Source organism: Salmo salar, chromosome 10, assembly GCF_965601325.2.
Source record: "Salmo salar chromosome 10, fSalSal1, whole genome shotgun sequence".
Lineage (NCBI taxonomy): Eukaryota > Metazoa > Chordata > Actinopteri > Salmoniformes > Salmonidae > Salmo > Salmo salar.
This window is the reverse complement of record NC_138300.1, coordinates 4286123-4301798: the sequence shown is the minus strand read 5'-3', so window position 1 is coordinate 4301798 and position 15676 is coordinate 4286123. Positions and strand designations below refer to the sequence as shown.

Genomic DNA, 15676 nt, shown 5'->3' with positions numbered 1-15676 from the left:
AGGACATAACACAGGAAAATACATGGAGATACGGGTGTGGACCCTAACCCTTCTCTGTGCACCAGGAACAAAGCTGACCTGAAGATATTATATACCATATGAATGAAGCGGTCCTAAAGATATTATATACCATATGAATAAAGCGGTCCTAAAGATATTATATACCATGTGAATAAAGCTGACCTAAAGATATTATATACCATGTGAATAAAGCAGTCCTAAAGATATTATATACCATGTGAATAAAGCAGTCCTAAAGATATTATATACCATGTGAATAAAGCGGTCCTAAAGATATTATATACCATGTGAATAAAGCGGTCCTAAAGATATTATATACCATGTGAATAAAGCAGTCCTAAAGATATTATATACCATGTGAATAAAGCGGTCCTAAAGATATTATATACCATGACTAAAGTGGTCCTAAAGATATTATATACCATGACTAAAGCTGACGTCAGAGACTCTTCACACCTAGAGCAGTAGAACTTACCTTGCCGCTACAAACGCCCCCAGGATCATAGTAAACACTGTTAGCTGGACAGGCCTGGAGAATGTCTTCCTGAAGAGTTTAAGAGTAAAAGGTTAGAGACTAAGTACATGCCTTCTGACAGTCTTCATACCTCTTGATTTATTCCATGTTGTGTTACAGCTCGAATTCAAAATGGATTCAATAGATTTCACAAAATAACCCATAAAAGTTTAAACATGTATTTAGAAATTGTCGCAAATGTATTGAAACTGAAATACAAAAATGTCTAATTTACATAAGCATTCACACCCTTGAGTCAATACATGTCAGAATCACTTTTGGAAGTCTTTCTAGGTAAGTCTAACAGCTTTGCACACCAGGATTATAAAATATTTGCACATTATACATTTTTTTATTCTTCAAACTCTGTCAAGTTGGTTGTTGATCATTGCGAGATAGAAATGTTCAAGTCTTGACAGATTTTTAAGCCAATTTACACTGAACAAAAATAAAAACATACAATTTCAAAGATTTTACTAAGTTACAGTTCATATAAGAAAATCAGTCAACTGAAAAATTCATTAGGCCCTCTAAGCTATGGATTTCACGACTGGGAATACAGACATCTTTTTTAAAAAGGTAGGGGTGTCAATCAGAAACCAGTCAGTATCTGGTGTGACATTTCCTTCGCATAAAGTTGATCAAGTTGTTGATTGTGGTCTGTGGAATTCTGTCCCACTCCTTTACATTTACATTTAAGTCATTTAGTAGACGCTCTTATCCAGAGCGACTTACAAATTGGTGCATTCACCTTATAATATCCAGTGGAACAACCACTTTACAATAGTGCATCTAAATCTTTAAGGGGGGGTTAGAAGGATTACTTTATCCACTCCTCTTGCAGGATATTGGCAGGAACTGGAACACGCTGTCATACACGTCGATCCAGAGCATCCCAAACATGTTAAATGGGTGTCATGTCTGGTGAGTATACAGACCATGGAAGAACTGGGACATTTTCAACTTCCAGGAATTGTGTACAGATCCTTGCGACATAGGGCCATGTATTACCATGCTGAAACACGAGGTGATGGTGGATGAAAGGCAAAAAAAATAAAAATGGGCCTCAGAATCTCGTCACGGTACACTACATAACCAAAAGTATCTGGACACCTGCTCGTCGAACATCTCATTCCAAAATCATGGGCATTAATATAGAGTTGGTCACCCCTTTGCTGTTATAACAATATACACTCTTCTGGGAAGGCAAACCACTAGATGTTGGAGCATTTCGGTCAGCCACAAAACCATTAGTAAGGCCGGGCACTGATGTTGGGTGATTAGGCCTGGCTCGCAGTCGGCGTTACAATTCATCCCAAAGGTGTTCGATGGGGTTGAGGTCAGGGCTCTGTGCAGGCCAGTCAAGCTCTTCCACACCGATCTCGACATTCCAGTTCTGTATGGACCTCGCTTTCTGCATGGGGGCACTGTCATGCTGAAACAGGAAAGGGCCTTCCTCAAACTGTTGCCACAAAGTTGGAAGGACAGAATAGTCTAGAATGTCATTGTATGCTGTAGCGTTCAGATTTCCCTTCACTGGAACTAAGGGGCCCGAACCATGAAAAACAGCCCCAGTCCATTATTCCTCCACCAAACTTTACAGTTGGCACTACGCATTCGGGTAGGTAGCGTTGTCCTGGCATCCACCAAACCCAGATTTGTCCGTCGGACTGCCAGATGGTGAAGCTTGATTGATCACTCCAGTGAACGCGTTTCCAATGGTCCAGAGTCCATTGGCTGCGAGCTTTACACCACTCCAGCCGACGCTTGGCATTGCGCATGGTGATCTTAGGCTTGTGTGCAGCTGCTCGGCCATGGAAACCCATTTCACGAAGCTACCGATGAACAGTTCTTGTGCAGACGTTGCTTCCAGAGGCAGTTTGGAACTCTGTAGTGAGTGTTGCAACTGAGGACAGACCAGTTATACAGGCTACGCGCGCCAGCAATACCATTCTGTGAGTTTGTGTGGGCTGCGGCTGAGCCCTTGTTGCTCTTAGACATTTCCACTTCACAACAGAACTTAGTTGACTGGTGCAGGCCATTCTACTGCCAATGTTTCCTATGGAGATTGCATAGCTGTGTGCTCGACTTTATACACCTGTCAGCGATGGGTGTGGCTGAAATAGCCAAATCCACTAATTTGAAGAGGTGTCCACATACACTATAGTACAAAAGTATCTCTGTGACATGTCTGAGTATGCAGGCCACAGAAGGAACATTTTCAGCTTCCAGGAACTGTGTACAGATCCTTGCGACATGGGGCTGTGCATTATCATGCTGAAACATGAGGTGATGGTGGTGGATGAATGGCATAATAATGGGCCTCAGGATCTCGTCATGGCATCTCTGTGCATTCAAATTGCCATCGATAAAATGCTAATTGTGTTTGTTGTCCGTAGCTTATGCCTGCCCATACCATAACCCCACCTCCACCATGGGGCCCATACCATAACCCCACCACCACGGGGCCCATACCATAACCCCACCTCCACCATGGGGCCCATACCATAACCCCACCACCACGGGTCACTGTTCACCATGTGACATCAGCAAACCGCTTGCCCACACGACGCAATACACGTAGTCTGCCATCTGCCTGGTACAGTTGAAACCGGGATTCATCCATGAAGAGCGCACTTCTTCAGCATGCCAGTTGCCATCGAAGGTGAGCATTTGCCCACTGAAGTTGGTTACGACGCCAAACTGTAGTCAGGTCAAGACCCTGGTGAGGATGACGAGCGGGCAGATGAGCTTGCCGGAGACTTTTTCTGACCTTTTGTGCAGAAATTAGTGCTCGTCTCAGACCATTCCGCAGGTGAAGAAGTCAGATGTGGAGGGGCTGGCGTGGTGGTTACACTTGGCTTGCCGATGTGAGGCCGGTTGGACGTACTGCCAAACTCTTTAAAACAACGTTGGAGGCGGATTATGGTAGAGAAAAATATCATTCAATTATCTGGCAACAGCTCTGGTGGACATTCCTGCAGTCAGCATGCCAATTGCACACTCCCACAACTTGAGACATGTGGCATTGTGTTGTGTGAGACAACTGCACATTTTAGAGTGGCCGTTTATTGTACCCAGCACAAGGTGCACCTGTGTAATAATCATGCTTCTTGATATGCCACACCTGTCAGGTGGATGGATTATCTTGGCAAAGGAGAAATGCTCACTAATGCTCATTGTAAACAAATGTATGCACAACACTTCTGGGATCTTTCATTTCAGCTCATGAAAATGGGCACCAACACAATAAAAGAACACCTTACGGCATGACAGGGACTGTGAAGAGACATTTTTATGCATTTTGTATTATGTGATAAGTGGTTGGGATACGACTAATACTGTATATCGTTGTCTCGCCTGGCTATCTTAAGATCAATGCACTAGCTCTGTTCGGGAGCGTCTGCTGAATGGCTGAATTGTCATGTACATGTGGTGCTATGTATGCATTTTATTTGTTGTTTCCTGTTTGGACAGCAGGAAGAGTTGCCACTACCTCTGCAGCTAATTGGGGATCCTAATAAATACTGAACCAGGTTTTCCTCTAGGATTTTGACTGTGCTTAGCTCTATACTGTTACTTTTTATCCTAAACAACTCTAGTCCTTGCCATGCCAAGCATACCCATAACAGGGTGCAGCCACCACCATGCTTGAAAATATGAAGCGTGGTACTCAGTGATGTGTTGGATTTGCCCGAAACATAATGCTTTGTATTCAGGACAAAGTAAATTTCTTTGCCACATTTTGTGCAGTTTTACTTAAGTGCCTTATTGTCAACAGGATGCATGTTTTGGAATACTTATATTCTGTACAGGCTTCCTTTTCACTCTGTCACTTAGTTTAGTATTGTATATCAATTACAATGTTGTTGATCATCAGTTCTCTCCTATCACAGCCATTAAAATCTGTAACTGTTTTAAAAAGTCGCCATTGGCCACATGGTGAAATCCCTGAGCGTTTTCCTTCCTCTCCGGCAACTGAGTTAGGAAGGACGCCTGCATCTTTGTTGTGACTGGGTGTATTGATACACCATCCAAAGTGTAATTAATAACTTCACCATGATCAAAGGGATATTCAATGTCTGCTTTTTTTTTTTTAACCATCTACCAATAGGTGTCCTTCTTTGCAAGATATTGGAAAACCTCCCTGGTCTTTGTGGTTGAATCTGTGTGAAATTCACTGCTCGACTGAGGGACCTTACAGATAATTGTATGTGTGGGGTACAGAGATGTAGTCATTCAAAAATCTTATTAAACACCATTATTACACACAGAGTGAGTCTATGCAACTTGTTAAGCACATTTTTACTCCTGAACTTATTTAGATTTGCCATAACAAAGGGGTTTAACACTTATTTGAGTCAAGACATTTCAGCTTTACATTTTTTATTAATTTGTAAAACATTGACATTATGGGGTATTGTGTGTTGGCCAGTGACAAAAAAAATCTAAATTTAATCAATTTTAAATTAAGTCTGTAAGACAACAAAATGTGGAAAAAGTGAAGGGGTGAATACTTGGTGAAGGCACTATTTTATTACAGACATACAGACTGGTCATTTATCAAGGGTGAATCCTAACTGCCACTTCAACAAATATGTTCCCTTGGTCTCCAATGACATCAATGCATGACTACAGGGGATTCTCCCTTTAGAGGGTAGAGAAAACAAAGCTTTATAACCTAGTGTTCCAATATTGAAACAAAATGAGTATATTTAAATAATATTAAATAGTAAATCATACTTGAGCAGCAGAACTTCAGCCATCATGGTGAAGAGGATGGAGAACCTCCTGAGGACTGTGAACATCGGCAGGCTGGGAGAGAGAGAACAATATCATCATCTATCCACTACCTCCAAAACAACACAGCTAGATGAAGCCTCAGATAACCTACAACCCCAACCTATAACCATTCCATATAACCCCAGATATTACCAGAACATACAGTGCATCATTCAGAAAGTACTCAGACCCCAGATTTTTTCCACATTTTGTTACATTACAGCCTTATTCTAAAATTTGTTTTCCCCCTTTTCAATCTACACACACTACCCCATAATGAGAAAGCAAAAACAGGTTTAGACATTTTGGCAAATGTATTAAAAATAAACAAATACCTTATTTACATAAGTATTCAGACCCTTTACTCAGTACATTGTTGAAACACCTTTAGCAGCGATTACAGCCTTGAGTCTTCTTGGGTATGAAGATACAAACTTGGCACACCTGTATTTGGGGAGTTTCTCCCATTCTTCTCTGCAGATCTGCTCAAGCTCTGTCAGGTAGGATTGGTAGCGTCACTGCACAGCTATTTTCACATCTCTCCAGAGATCGTGTTCAAGTCCGGGCTCTGGCTGGGCCACTCAAGGACATTCAGAGACTTGTCCCAAAGCCACTGCTGCTGTGTCTTGGCTGTGTGCTTAGGGTCGTTGTCCTGTTGGAAGGTGAACCATCACCCCAGTCTGAGGTCCTGAGCGCTATGGAGCAAGTTTTCATCAAGGATCCCTCTGTACTATGCTCGGTTCATCTTCCTCTCAATCCTGACTAATCTCCCAGTCCCTGCCACTGAAAAACATTCCCACAGCACGATGCTGCCACCACCATGCTTCACTGTAGGGATGGTGCCAGGTTTCCTCCAGACATGACGCTTGGCATTCAGGCCAAAGAGTTCAATCTTGGTTTCATCAGACCAGAGAACCTTGTTTCTCATGGTCTGAGTCCTTTAGGTGCCTTTTGGCCAACTCGAAGGGGGCTGACGTGTGCCTTTTACTGAGGAGTGGCTTCCGTCTGGCCACTCCACCATAAAGGCCTGATTGGTGGAGTGCTGCAGAGATAGTTGTTCTTCAAGAAGGTTCTCCCATCTCCACAGAGGAACTCTGGAGCTCTGTCAGTCACCTCCCTGACTAAGGCCCTTCACCATTGCTCAGTTTGGCCAGGCATTCAGTTCTAGGAAGTCTAGGTGGTTCCATTCTTGTTCCATTTAAGAATGATGGATGCCACTGTGTTGTTGGGGACCTTCAATCCTGCAGAAATGTTTTGGTACCCTTCCCCAGATCTGTACCTCGACACAATCCTGTATCAGAGCTCTACGGACAATTGCTTCGACCTCATGGCTTGGTTTTTGCTCGGACATGCACTGTCAACTGTGGGACCTTATAGATCAGGTGTATGCCTGTCCAATCAATTGAATTTACCACAGGTGGAATCCAATCAAGTTGTAGAAACATCAAGGATGATCAATGGAAACAGGATGCACCTGAGCCCAATTTCAAGTCTCAGCAATGGGTCTGAATACTTAACATTTAAAAAAATATATGTAAATAAGTGAATACATTTACAAACATCGCTAAAAACCTGTTTTCGCTTTGTCATTATGTGGTATTGTGTGTAGATTGATGAGGAACATGTTTCTTTTAATCCCTTTTAGAATAAGGCTAACGTAACAAAATGTGGAAAAACAGAAGGGGTCTGAATACTTTCTGAACCCCCAGACAGCCACAACATATAACCCCCAGACAGCCACAACATAGGGCTGGGCGATATGATGATATATATCATGTGACAATAGAAAAACATCCATCGTTTAATATTATGCTCTATCGTTTATTTCGTTGTGTCGCAAATCACACTCTTTACGGCAATATTTTTAGTCAACTGGACGATGCTTCGCGTTCTGGAAATTTGCAACACAAACATGGAGTAGAGTGAATGTGACACAGAGCAGAGACAAGGAGCTCATACCTAAAAGAGGAGCACCTTCGGTCGCATGGACGTGGTTTGGGTATGAAAAGTCTGACACGGACCAGAAAACCGTCCTTTGCAAAATATGCCGCAGGCCGGTCCCGACAACAGGCTCAAAAACCACAAACCTCTTTTACTACATAGGCAAGAATCATGTGAAACAGCACGGAGAGTCCACGGATGAGATCCAAAAAAGTAAAGTTGAGTGCTCAAAACAAATCTGACTCAGATGTTGCAAGAGGGTTTGCTCGTGGCACACCATATGTCAAAGAATCACGAAGATGGAAGGAGATAACAGTTGCTGTTACAACTTACATCTGCAAAGACATGGCCCCAATTTACACGGTCAAAAAACGGGGGTTTCGTGAGTTAACACTCGACCCAAGGTACCAAATGCAAATTGATATGCGACACGTATTAATGCCAAAATAACACGCAACACCCCCCCCAAAAAATTATATATATATTTGCAACTATAGTTGAAGTGTTTTCCATTTACCTTTTATATTTTGTTACATGCTTAATTGAAAATTTGCACAAAGTTCTAAATAAAAGGAGAACTTATCAAATATGAGTAAATATATTTTATTTGTTGCGTATAATTCAAAATGTAATGAGAAATAGGCCTTTACATGTGGTCATTTTATATAAACTATTGATTCATTGAATTCACAGAAAATGTGCTATATCATGATATGCATCCTTATCGGGATTTGAAAGGACCTATATCGGGATATGAGATTTTGGCCATATCGCCCAGCCCTACCACAACATATATCCATTACATATAAACCCTGATACCAATAACATACTTTAACCGTTTTGTTCCAAACAGTCCAGTTATCTGGTTCCCTACGTACAAGAAAGGGAGCGGGAAGGTCTGCAACAAGAGAAACACGTTACACACACACAAAGATGGACACATACAGACATGCACACCTACCTATTAGCTGACTGACTCACCTTGCGAGGTATACTATGGTCGAAGTCTGGGAAACTGAGCACCCTCAGAGCCTTGCCCACCCACAGCACGACCACGGTGGCCAGCATCTACAACAGACACCTCCGTTATACTGGATCAACACACCGCACCTTCTCTTGCGTTGTCTCTCACACAAACACAGGAATAACACTTACCTGACCGATGCCGACACATATTGACGAGGGGAACCTGAAAGTAAAAATGTATGGTACTGTGACAAGAAAACAGCTTGAGAAACTTGCCAAACATCTCGTGTAACTCCGTGATGTGAAGGTGCCCCAAACGGTGACACATCGACGAAGTTACAGTAGTCAGCTAGCTAGTGTCGCTATCAAAGTTAATTTATTTAAAGTTTCACGTTAGCCACCAAAGCCTCAAACCCGTAGCTAAGTTACCTACATAGAAAATATAAAGAACTGTCTAAATGTGTATCTAACGTTAGTAGGAAGTATCTCGCTGGCGTTAATGAACTAGCTAAATAACGTAACCTGTCCAAGCAATATTAACTAAGTAGCAAGTGAGTTTACGTTAGCTAGTTTATGAATAGCCTGACCAGAACCAAACAGCACGTAGCATCGCTGTGTGTCTAGATGGTTTTGGAAGTAGCGAACAGACTAAACGGAAATCAAACAAACCTATAGTTTGTGAGGATGCTCTTGTTTACCACGACGATGAGGAATGAACTGAGTCCGTAAAATACAGCGGCGAACAGCTTCACGAACACCGTGAGAGATTTGTCCGCCATCCCCGAGCACTCTGTCCTCTTTCCCACTCGCTATCCTTCTCTAGACGAGGCTAAACGGGAACATTGGGACGTCCGGTGAAAGGTAGACTCAACGATATGACGTTGCCACCAGCAACAACGTTAGATATTGACTGTGTTCGAGACTGACTGACCTACAAATCACCTTGCATCATAAATAACTCATTATTATTTGTAGATCAGTCAGTCACAATTTACCAATGATACATAACGGTGTTGATGCTCTCGAACACGGACAGTATCTGCGCATGTGCACGGGTTGCTTCACGCTGTGTACAGCGTTGTTGCCAGGGCCCCAAAACAGCGGAGCAGTTATCCCCACGCTTCAACGCGCTTAGTTTTTGCGGAAATTAACCCACTATGCTGTTCACTTTCTGCATCTATGTCATATCGCTGAGTCTACCTTTAAGGTAAAGTTAGGGTTATGATTTAGGGAGTGGACGTATTAAGGATCCCAGATAGCCCTAACCATCCTCTCTCTCTCAGCCATCGCTTGCTTGGCCTGCGTCAGAGAGGAAGAGGAAGGAGAGACCCAACTCGGCAGAAAATCTGTCAATTTCAATTCAAGGGGTTTTATTGGCATGGGAAACATGTTTACATTACCAAAGCAAGTGAAATAGATAAAACAAAAGTGAAATAAACAAAAAACGTAACATTAAACACACTCACAAAAGTTTCAAAATAATAAAAGACATTTCACATGTCATATTATGTCTACATACAGTGTTGTAATGATGTGCAAATAGTTAAATTACAAGGGTAGTGCACAAAACATTTGATTTGAAGACAGGCTATGTCACATGCACCGAATACAACAGAAATGCTTACTTACAAGCCCCTAACCAACAATGCAGTTGAAGAAATAGAGTTAATAAAATATTTACTAAATTAACTAGTGCAAAAAAAATTGAAAACATTTAAAAATAACAAGAAACTTACATAACAATAACGAGGCTATATACAGGGGGTACCGGTACCGAGTCAATGTGGAGGCTATATACAGGGGGTACCGGTACCGAGTCAATGTGGAGGCTATATACAGGGGGGTACCGGTACCGAGTCAATGCGGAGGCTATATACAGGGGGTACCGGTACCGAGTCAACGTGCGGGGGCACAGGTTAGTCGAGGTAATTTGTACATGTAGGTAGGGGTAAACTGACTATGGCGGGGTCAATGTAAATGGTCCAGGTGGCCATTTGATTAGTTGTTCAGCAGTCTTATGGCTTGGGGGTAGAAGCTGTTTAGGAGCCTTTTGGTCCTTGGTGCTCTGGCACCGCTTGCCGTGTGGTAGCAGAGAGAACAGTGGTCCCGTGTGGCTCAGTTGGTAGAGTATGGTGTTTGCAACGCCAGGGTTGTGGGTTCGATTCCCATGGAGGACCAGTACAGGGAAGAAAGAAAAAAAAAAATGTATGAAATGTATGCATTCACTACTGTAAGTCGCTCTGGATAAGAGCGTCTGCTAAATGACTAAAATATAAGTGTAACAGTCTATGACTGGAGTCTGACAATGTTTTTGGTCTTCCTCTGACACCGCCTGGTATATAGGTCCTGGATGTCAGGAAGCTTAGCCTCTTCAAAACTGTCTTGGTGTGTTCGGACCATGATAGTTTGTTGGTGATGTGGACACCAAGGAACTTGAAACTCTCAACCCGCTCCACTACAGCCCTGTCGATGTGAATGGTGGCTTGTTCGACCCTCCTTTTCCCTGTAGTCCACGATCAGCTCCTTTGTCTTGCTCACATTGAGGGAGAGGATGTTGTCCTGGCACCACACTGCCAGGTCTCTGACCTCCCTGTAGGATTTCTCAACGCTGTCGGTGATGAGGCCTACCACTGTTGTGTCGTCAACAAACTTAATGATGGTGTTGTGGAGTCGTGCTTGGCCACGCAGTCGTGGGTGAACAGGGAGTACAGGAGGAGACTAAGCACACACCACTGAGAGGCCCCAGTGTTGAGGATCAGCGTGGCAGATGTGTTGTTGCCTACCCTCACCACCTGGGGGCGGCCCGTCAGGAAGACCAGGATCTAGTTGCAGAGGGAGGTGTTTAGTCCCAGGGTCCTTAGCTTAGTGATGAGCTTTGTGGGCACTATGGTGTTGAACACTGAGCTGTAGTCAATGAACAGCATTCTCACATAGGTGTTCCTTTTGTCCAGGTGGGAAAGGGCAGTGTGGTCTGCCTACGGCGGTCTTTCTCAAAAGCAAGGCTATGCTCACTGCGTCGGTACATACAGTAGTCAATGATTTCCTTCAATCTTTATTCTGCCACTGTGTACTCTCTGTTTAGGGCCAAATAGCACTAGTTTGCTCAGTTTTTTTGTAAATTCTTTCGAATGTGTTAAGTAATTATCTTTTTGTTTCCTCATGATTTGGTTGCGTCTAATTGTGTTGCTGTCCTGGTGCTCTGTGGGGCCTGTTTGTGAACAGAGCCCAGGACCAGCTTGCTTAGGGGGCTCTTCTCCAGGTTAATTTCTCTGTAGGTTATGGCTTTGTTAAGGAAGGTTTGGAAATCACTTCCTTTTAGGTGGTTATAGAATTTAAAGTCTCTTTTCTGGATTTTGATAATTAGCAGGGATCAGCCTAATGCGGCAACCAGGAGTTTCCGAATGGAAAGGAGTCATAGGCCTATTTAATGCCCTCTGCTTGGGCCTCCGTTTGACATTTAGAGGGTTATGGTGTAGGGGTTACCGACCGACCATCAACATCGCTGACTTCGGAGTCAAGCAAAAGCGACTGAACGGAGGAAGCGACTTGAGTCAATGCAATGGAGCCCGAGGTAACGTTAACCGGTCATGAATGTTGTTGACGAGGCTAGCGTTAGACACTGGACAACTTTGTTGCAACTCTAGTTGAAGGTAACTAGCTAATTGCGTCTGAAGTGTTTTGTGTAACACCCCCCAGTAACTAACATTAGCAAGCAACTCGACTGCAACTAAAATTGCAACAGTTTCTCTGTGTACCTGTTATTAGGTAGTTACTGTAGCTAGCTTCCACCTCAGATAGTCAAGTAATATTTTGTTAGCTCCACCTCATTTAGTTAGGCTGAAGTTGACAAAGCTAATGTTCGCTGAAAAATACATGTCCCTGTATTTGCTTTGTGTGTGTGTTGACAGAGCATACAAGACCGGTAGCTTGCTAATGCCAACTGATATATTTGGGTTCAGTTGTCTTAACAAAATGTTTGTTTTCTTTCAGGATGACATCTTCATCCCTGAATGTTTTCATCCTGGAGGAGACTGTGCAGGAGGCAGAGGAGGTACATGCAAATCCATGTTATTTCTAAGGCTATTGTTTAGTTCAAGTATATGCAGTGATTCTTGAATATAACTATAGCCTAATAGATGCCTTAATTATTCTCTACCAACAGGAAAGAACAGTTAGTACAGCATGCCAAACTGACCCCTTGGCGCCAGTGTTCATGTGCTGCGGTGGAGAAGAGGTCCACCAGGACCATCGCTAAAGAGCTCAGGGCCCAGCTAGACTGCGCTCACGACCATCAGTATACAACGGAGTCCTGCCCCTATAGCAAAATTTCACCAATTAATTAACTGGCATATCGGCTGCTGACTGGTCGAGTAACCTCTTCAAAAGGACTAGTGACACGTCCAATACATCGCCCTCCAGACAGACTGACAAGAACCTGACTGGATGTAATACATCACCATCCAGACAGACTGACAGGTGCCTCTGACTGGATGTAATACATCACCATCCAGACAGACTGACAGGAACCTCTGGATGTAATACAGTCACCATCCAGACAGACTGACAGGAACCTCTGACTGGATGTAATACAGTCACCATCCAGACAGACAGACAGGAACCTCTGACCTGGATGTAATACATCACCATCCAGACAGAAACCTCTGATTGGATGTAATACATCACCATCCAGACAGGAACCTCTGACTGGATGTAATACAGTCACCATCCAGACAGACTGACAGGAACCTCTGGATGTAATACAGTCACCATCCAGACAGACTGACAGGAACCTCTGACTGGATGTAATACAGTCACCATCCAGACAGACTGACAGGAACCTCTGACCTGGATGTAATACAGTCACCATCCAGACAGACTGACAGGAACCTCTGGATGTAATACAGTCACCGTCCAGACAGACTGACAGGAACCTCTGGATGTAATACAGTCACCATCCAGACAGACTGACAGGAACCTCTGGATGTAATACAGTCACCATCCAGACAGACTGACAAGAACCTCTGACTGGATGTAATACAGTCACCATCCAGACAGACTGACAGGAACCTCTGACCTGGATGTAATACAGTCACCATCCAGACAGACTGACAGGATCCTCTGGATGTAATACAGTCACCATCCAGACAGACTGACAGGAACCTCTGGATGTAATACAGTCACCATCCAGACAGACTGACAAGAACCTCTGACCTGGATGTAATACAGTCACCATCCAGACAGACTGACAAGAACCTCTGACCTGGATGTAATACATCACCATCCAGACAGGAACCTCTGACCTGGATGTAATACAGTCACCATCCAGACAGACTGACAGGAACCTCTGGATGTAATACAGTCACCATCCAGACAGACTGACAAGAACCTCTGACTGGATGTAATACAGTCACCATCCAGACAGACTGACAGGAACCTCTGACCTGGATGTAATACATCACCATCCAGACAGACTGACAGGAACCTCTGACCTGGATGTAATACAGTCACCATCCAGACAGACTGACAGGAACCTCTGACCTGGATGTAATACATCACCATCCAGACAGACTGACAGGAACCTCTGACTGGATGTAATACAGTCACCATCCAGACAGACTGACAGGAACCTCTGACTGGATGTAATACAGTCACCATCCAGACAGACTGACAGGATCCTCTGACTGGATGTAATACAGTCACCATCCAGACAGACTGACAGGAACCTCTGACTGGATGTAATACAGTCACCATCCAGACAGACTGACAGGAACCTCTGACTGGATGTAATACAGTCACCATCCAGACAGACTGACAGGAACCTCTGACTGGATGTAATACAGTCACCATCCAGACAGACTGACAGGAACCTCTGACTGGATGTAATACAGTCACCATCCAGACAGACTGACAGGAACCTCTGACTGGATGTAATACAGTCACCATCCAGACAGACTGACAGGAACCTCTGACCTGGATGTAATACAGTCACCATCCAGACAGACTGACAGGATCCTCTGGATGTAATACAGTCACCATCCAGACAGACTGACAGGAACCTCTGGATGTAATACAGTCACCATCCAGACAGACTGACAAGAACCTCTGACCTGGATGTAATACAGTCACCGTCCAGACAGACTGACAGGAACCTCTGGATGTAATACAGTCACCATCCAGACAGACTGACAGGAACCTCTGACCTGGATGTAATACAGTCACCATCCAGACAGACTGACAGGAACCTCTGGATGTAATACAGTCACCATCCAGACAGACTGACAGGAACCTCTGACCTGGATGTAATACAGTCACCATCCAGACAGACTGACAGGAACCTCTGACTGGATGTAATACATCACCATCCAGACAGACTGACAGGAACCTCTGACTGGATGTAATACATCACCATCCAGACAGACTGACAGGAACCTCTGACCTGGATGTAATACAGTCACCATCCAGACAGACTGACAGGAACCTCTGACTGGATGTAATACGAGAACGAACTCTGATCTGGGTCAACGATCGGCTCAGACGTGAACGGCTTCAGTAGGTTTATTGGCTCCCTAACTAACATTATTTCATTCTCTGTAATAAACTCATTCTCTGACTCAGAGCTACTCGGTAAATTCAGCCATATTTGGGAGTTCCAAAATGTTCTCTCCTGCCAGTGATGCAACAATGCCAACATGGGGATTTACAGTTGGCTGGAGTTCTGAATCCTTATGTTTCCATTCCCCTTTAAGTTCTCTCATCTCAGTCCGTAGAGCAGCCGGCTCTCTCAGGCAGCCGTCCATCTCCACCTTCTGCTCTCTGGGTCTTGTTGTGGGGGGTGTTGTTGTGCTGGTCTGTTTTGTGGGTTTGTTCTGTCTGGATTGTGTGGACTAGCTCCCTGAGCTCCACCATGTCTCTCTCCAGCTCTGTGAATGTATCCCTCTCTATGATGGAGGGTCAGTGCAGTTGTGGGACCTGGGTGTGTTCAGTGCTGGGGGTGTGTGTGACTATCCTCGTCTGTAGGACGGTGTGATCAGACTCACTCAGGATGGGGGGGGGGGGGGGGGGGGTCACAGAGAGAAAGCTTTTCCTGCTGTGCGCTCTCTTTGATCCCGTAAAAGTCCCGCTGGAACTATCTCACCATTGAATACAAGCGGATGAAGTCAACAACCCTCATCGAATATTTAAAAAACAGATTACAATAATGAGACGTATCCACCAATCCATAGAAAGGATAGGCGGGAGCTAGACAGACTGCTGTGCCGCTTTGTGGACAACGACTGACATTGTTAGGGCGGAGAGACATGCATCTTGTTACTATATCCATAATCTTTGCCTGCGTACACCCTGAAGGGTTGCAACTTCCGCAAGGTTGTGTCGTCATCAGTATCTCTGACGGAGTCAAATGGTTGTCTCCATCTAGTGGAAGTGTATGCATCGTCCAGAGAAAACAGATTA

General features: G+C 44.1%; 1 protein-coding gene across 1 annotated transcript in view; it reads right to left on the bottom strand.

The window, feature by feature from the left end:
* Positions 1–9262, bottom strand: part of slc35d1a (solute carrier family 35 member D1a) — a 29856-nt gene extending 20594 nt beyond the window's left edge. Inside the window, exons 1-6 of the mRNA XM_014123868.3 lie at positions 8894–9262; positions 8414–8447; positions 8240–8326; positions 8089–8156; positions 5279–5350; positions 497–565 (exon numbers count right to left, since the gene is read on the bottom strand). Of these exons, the coding sequence (XP_013979343.1) occupies positions 497–565; positions 5279–5350; positions 8089–8156; positions 8240–8326; positions 8414–8447; positions 8894–9003 (440 nt within the window). The 5' untranslated portion in view covers positions 9004–9262. The remainder of the gene's footprint in view (positions 1–496; positions 566–5278; positions 5351–8088; positions 8157–8239; positions 8327–8413; positions 8448–8893) is intronic.
* Between the last annotated feature and the right edge of the window lie 6414 nt (positions 9263–15676).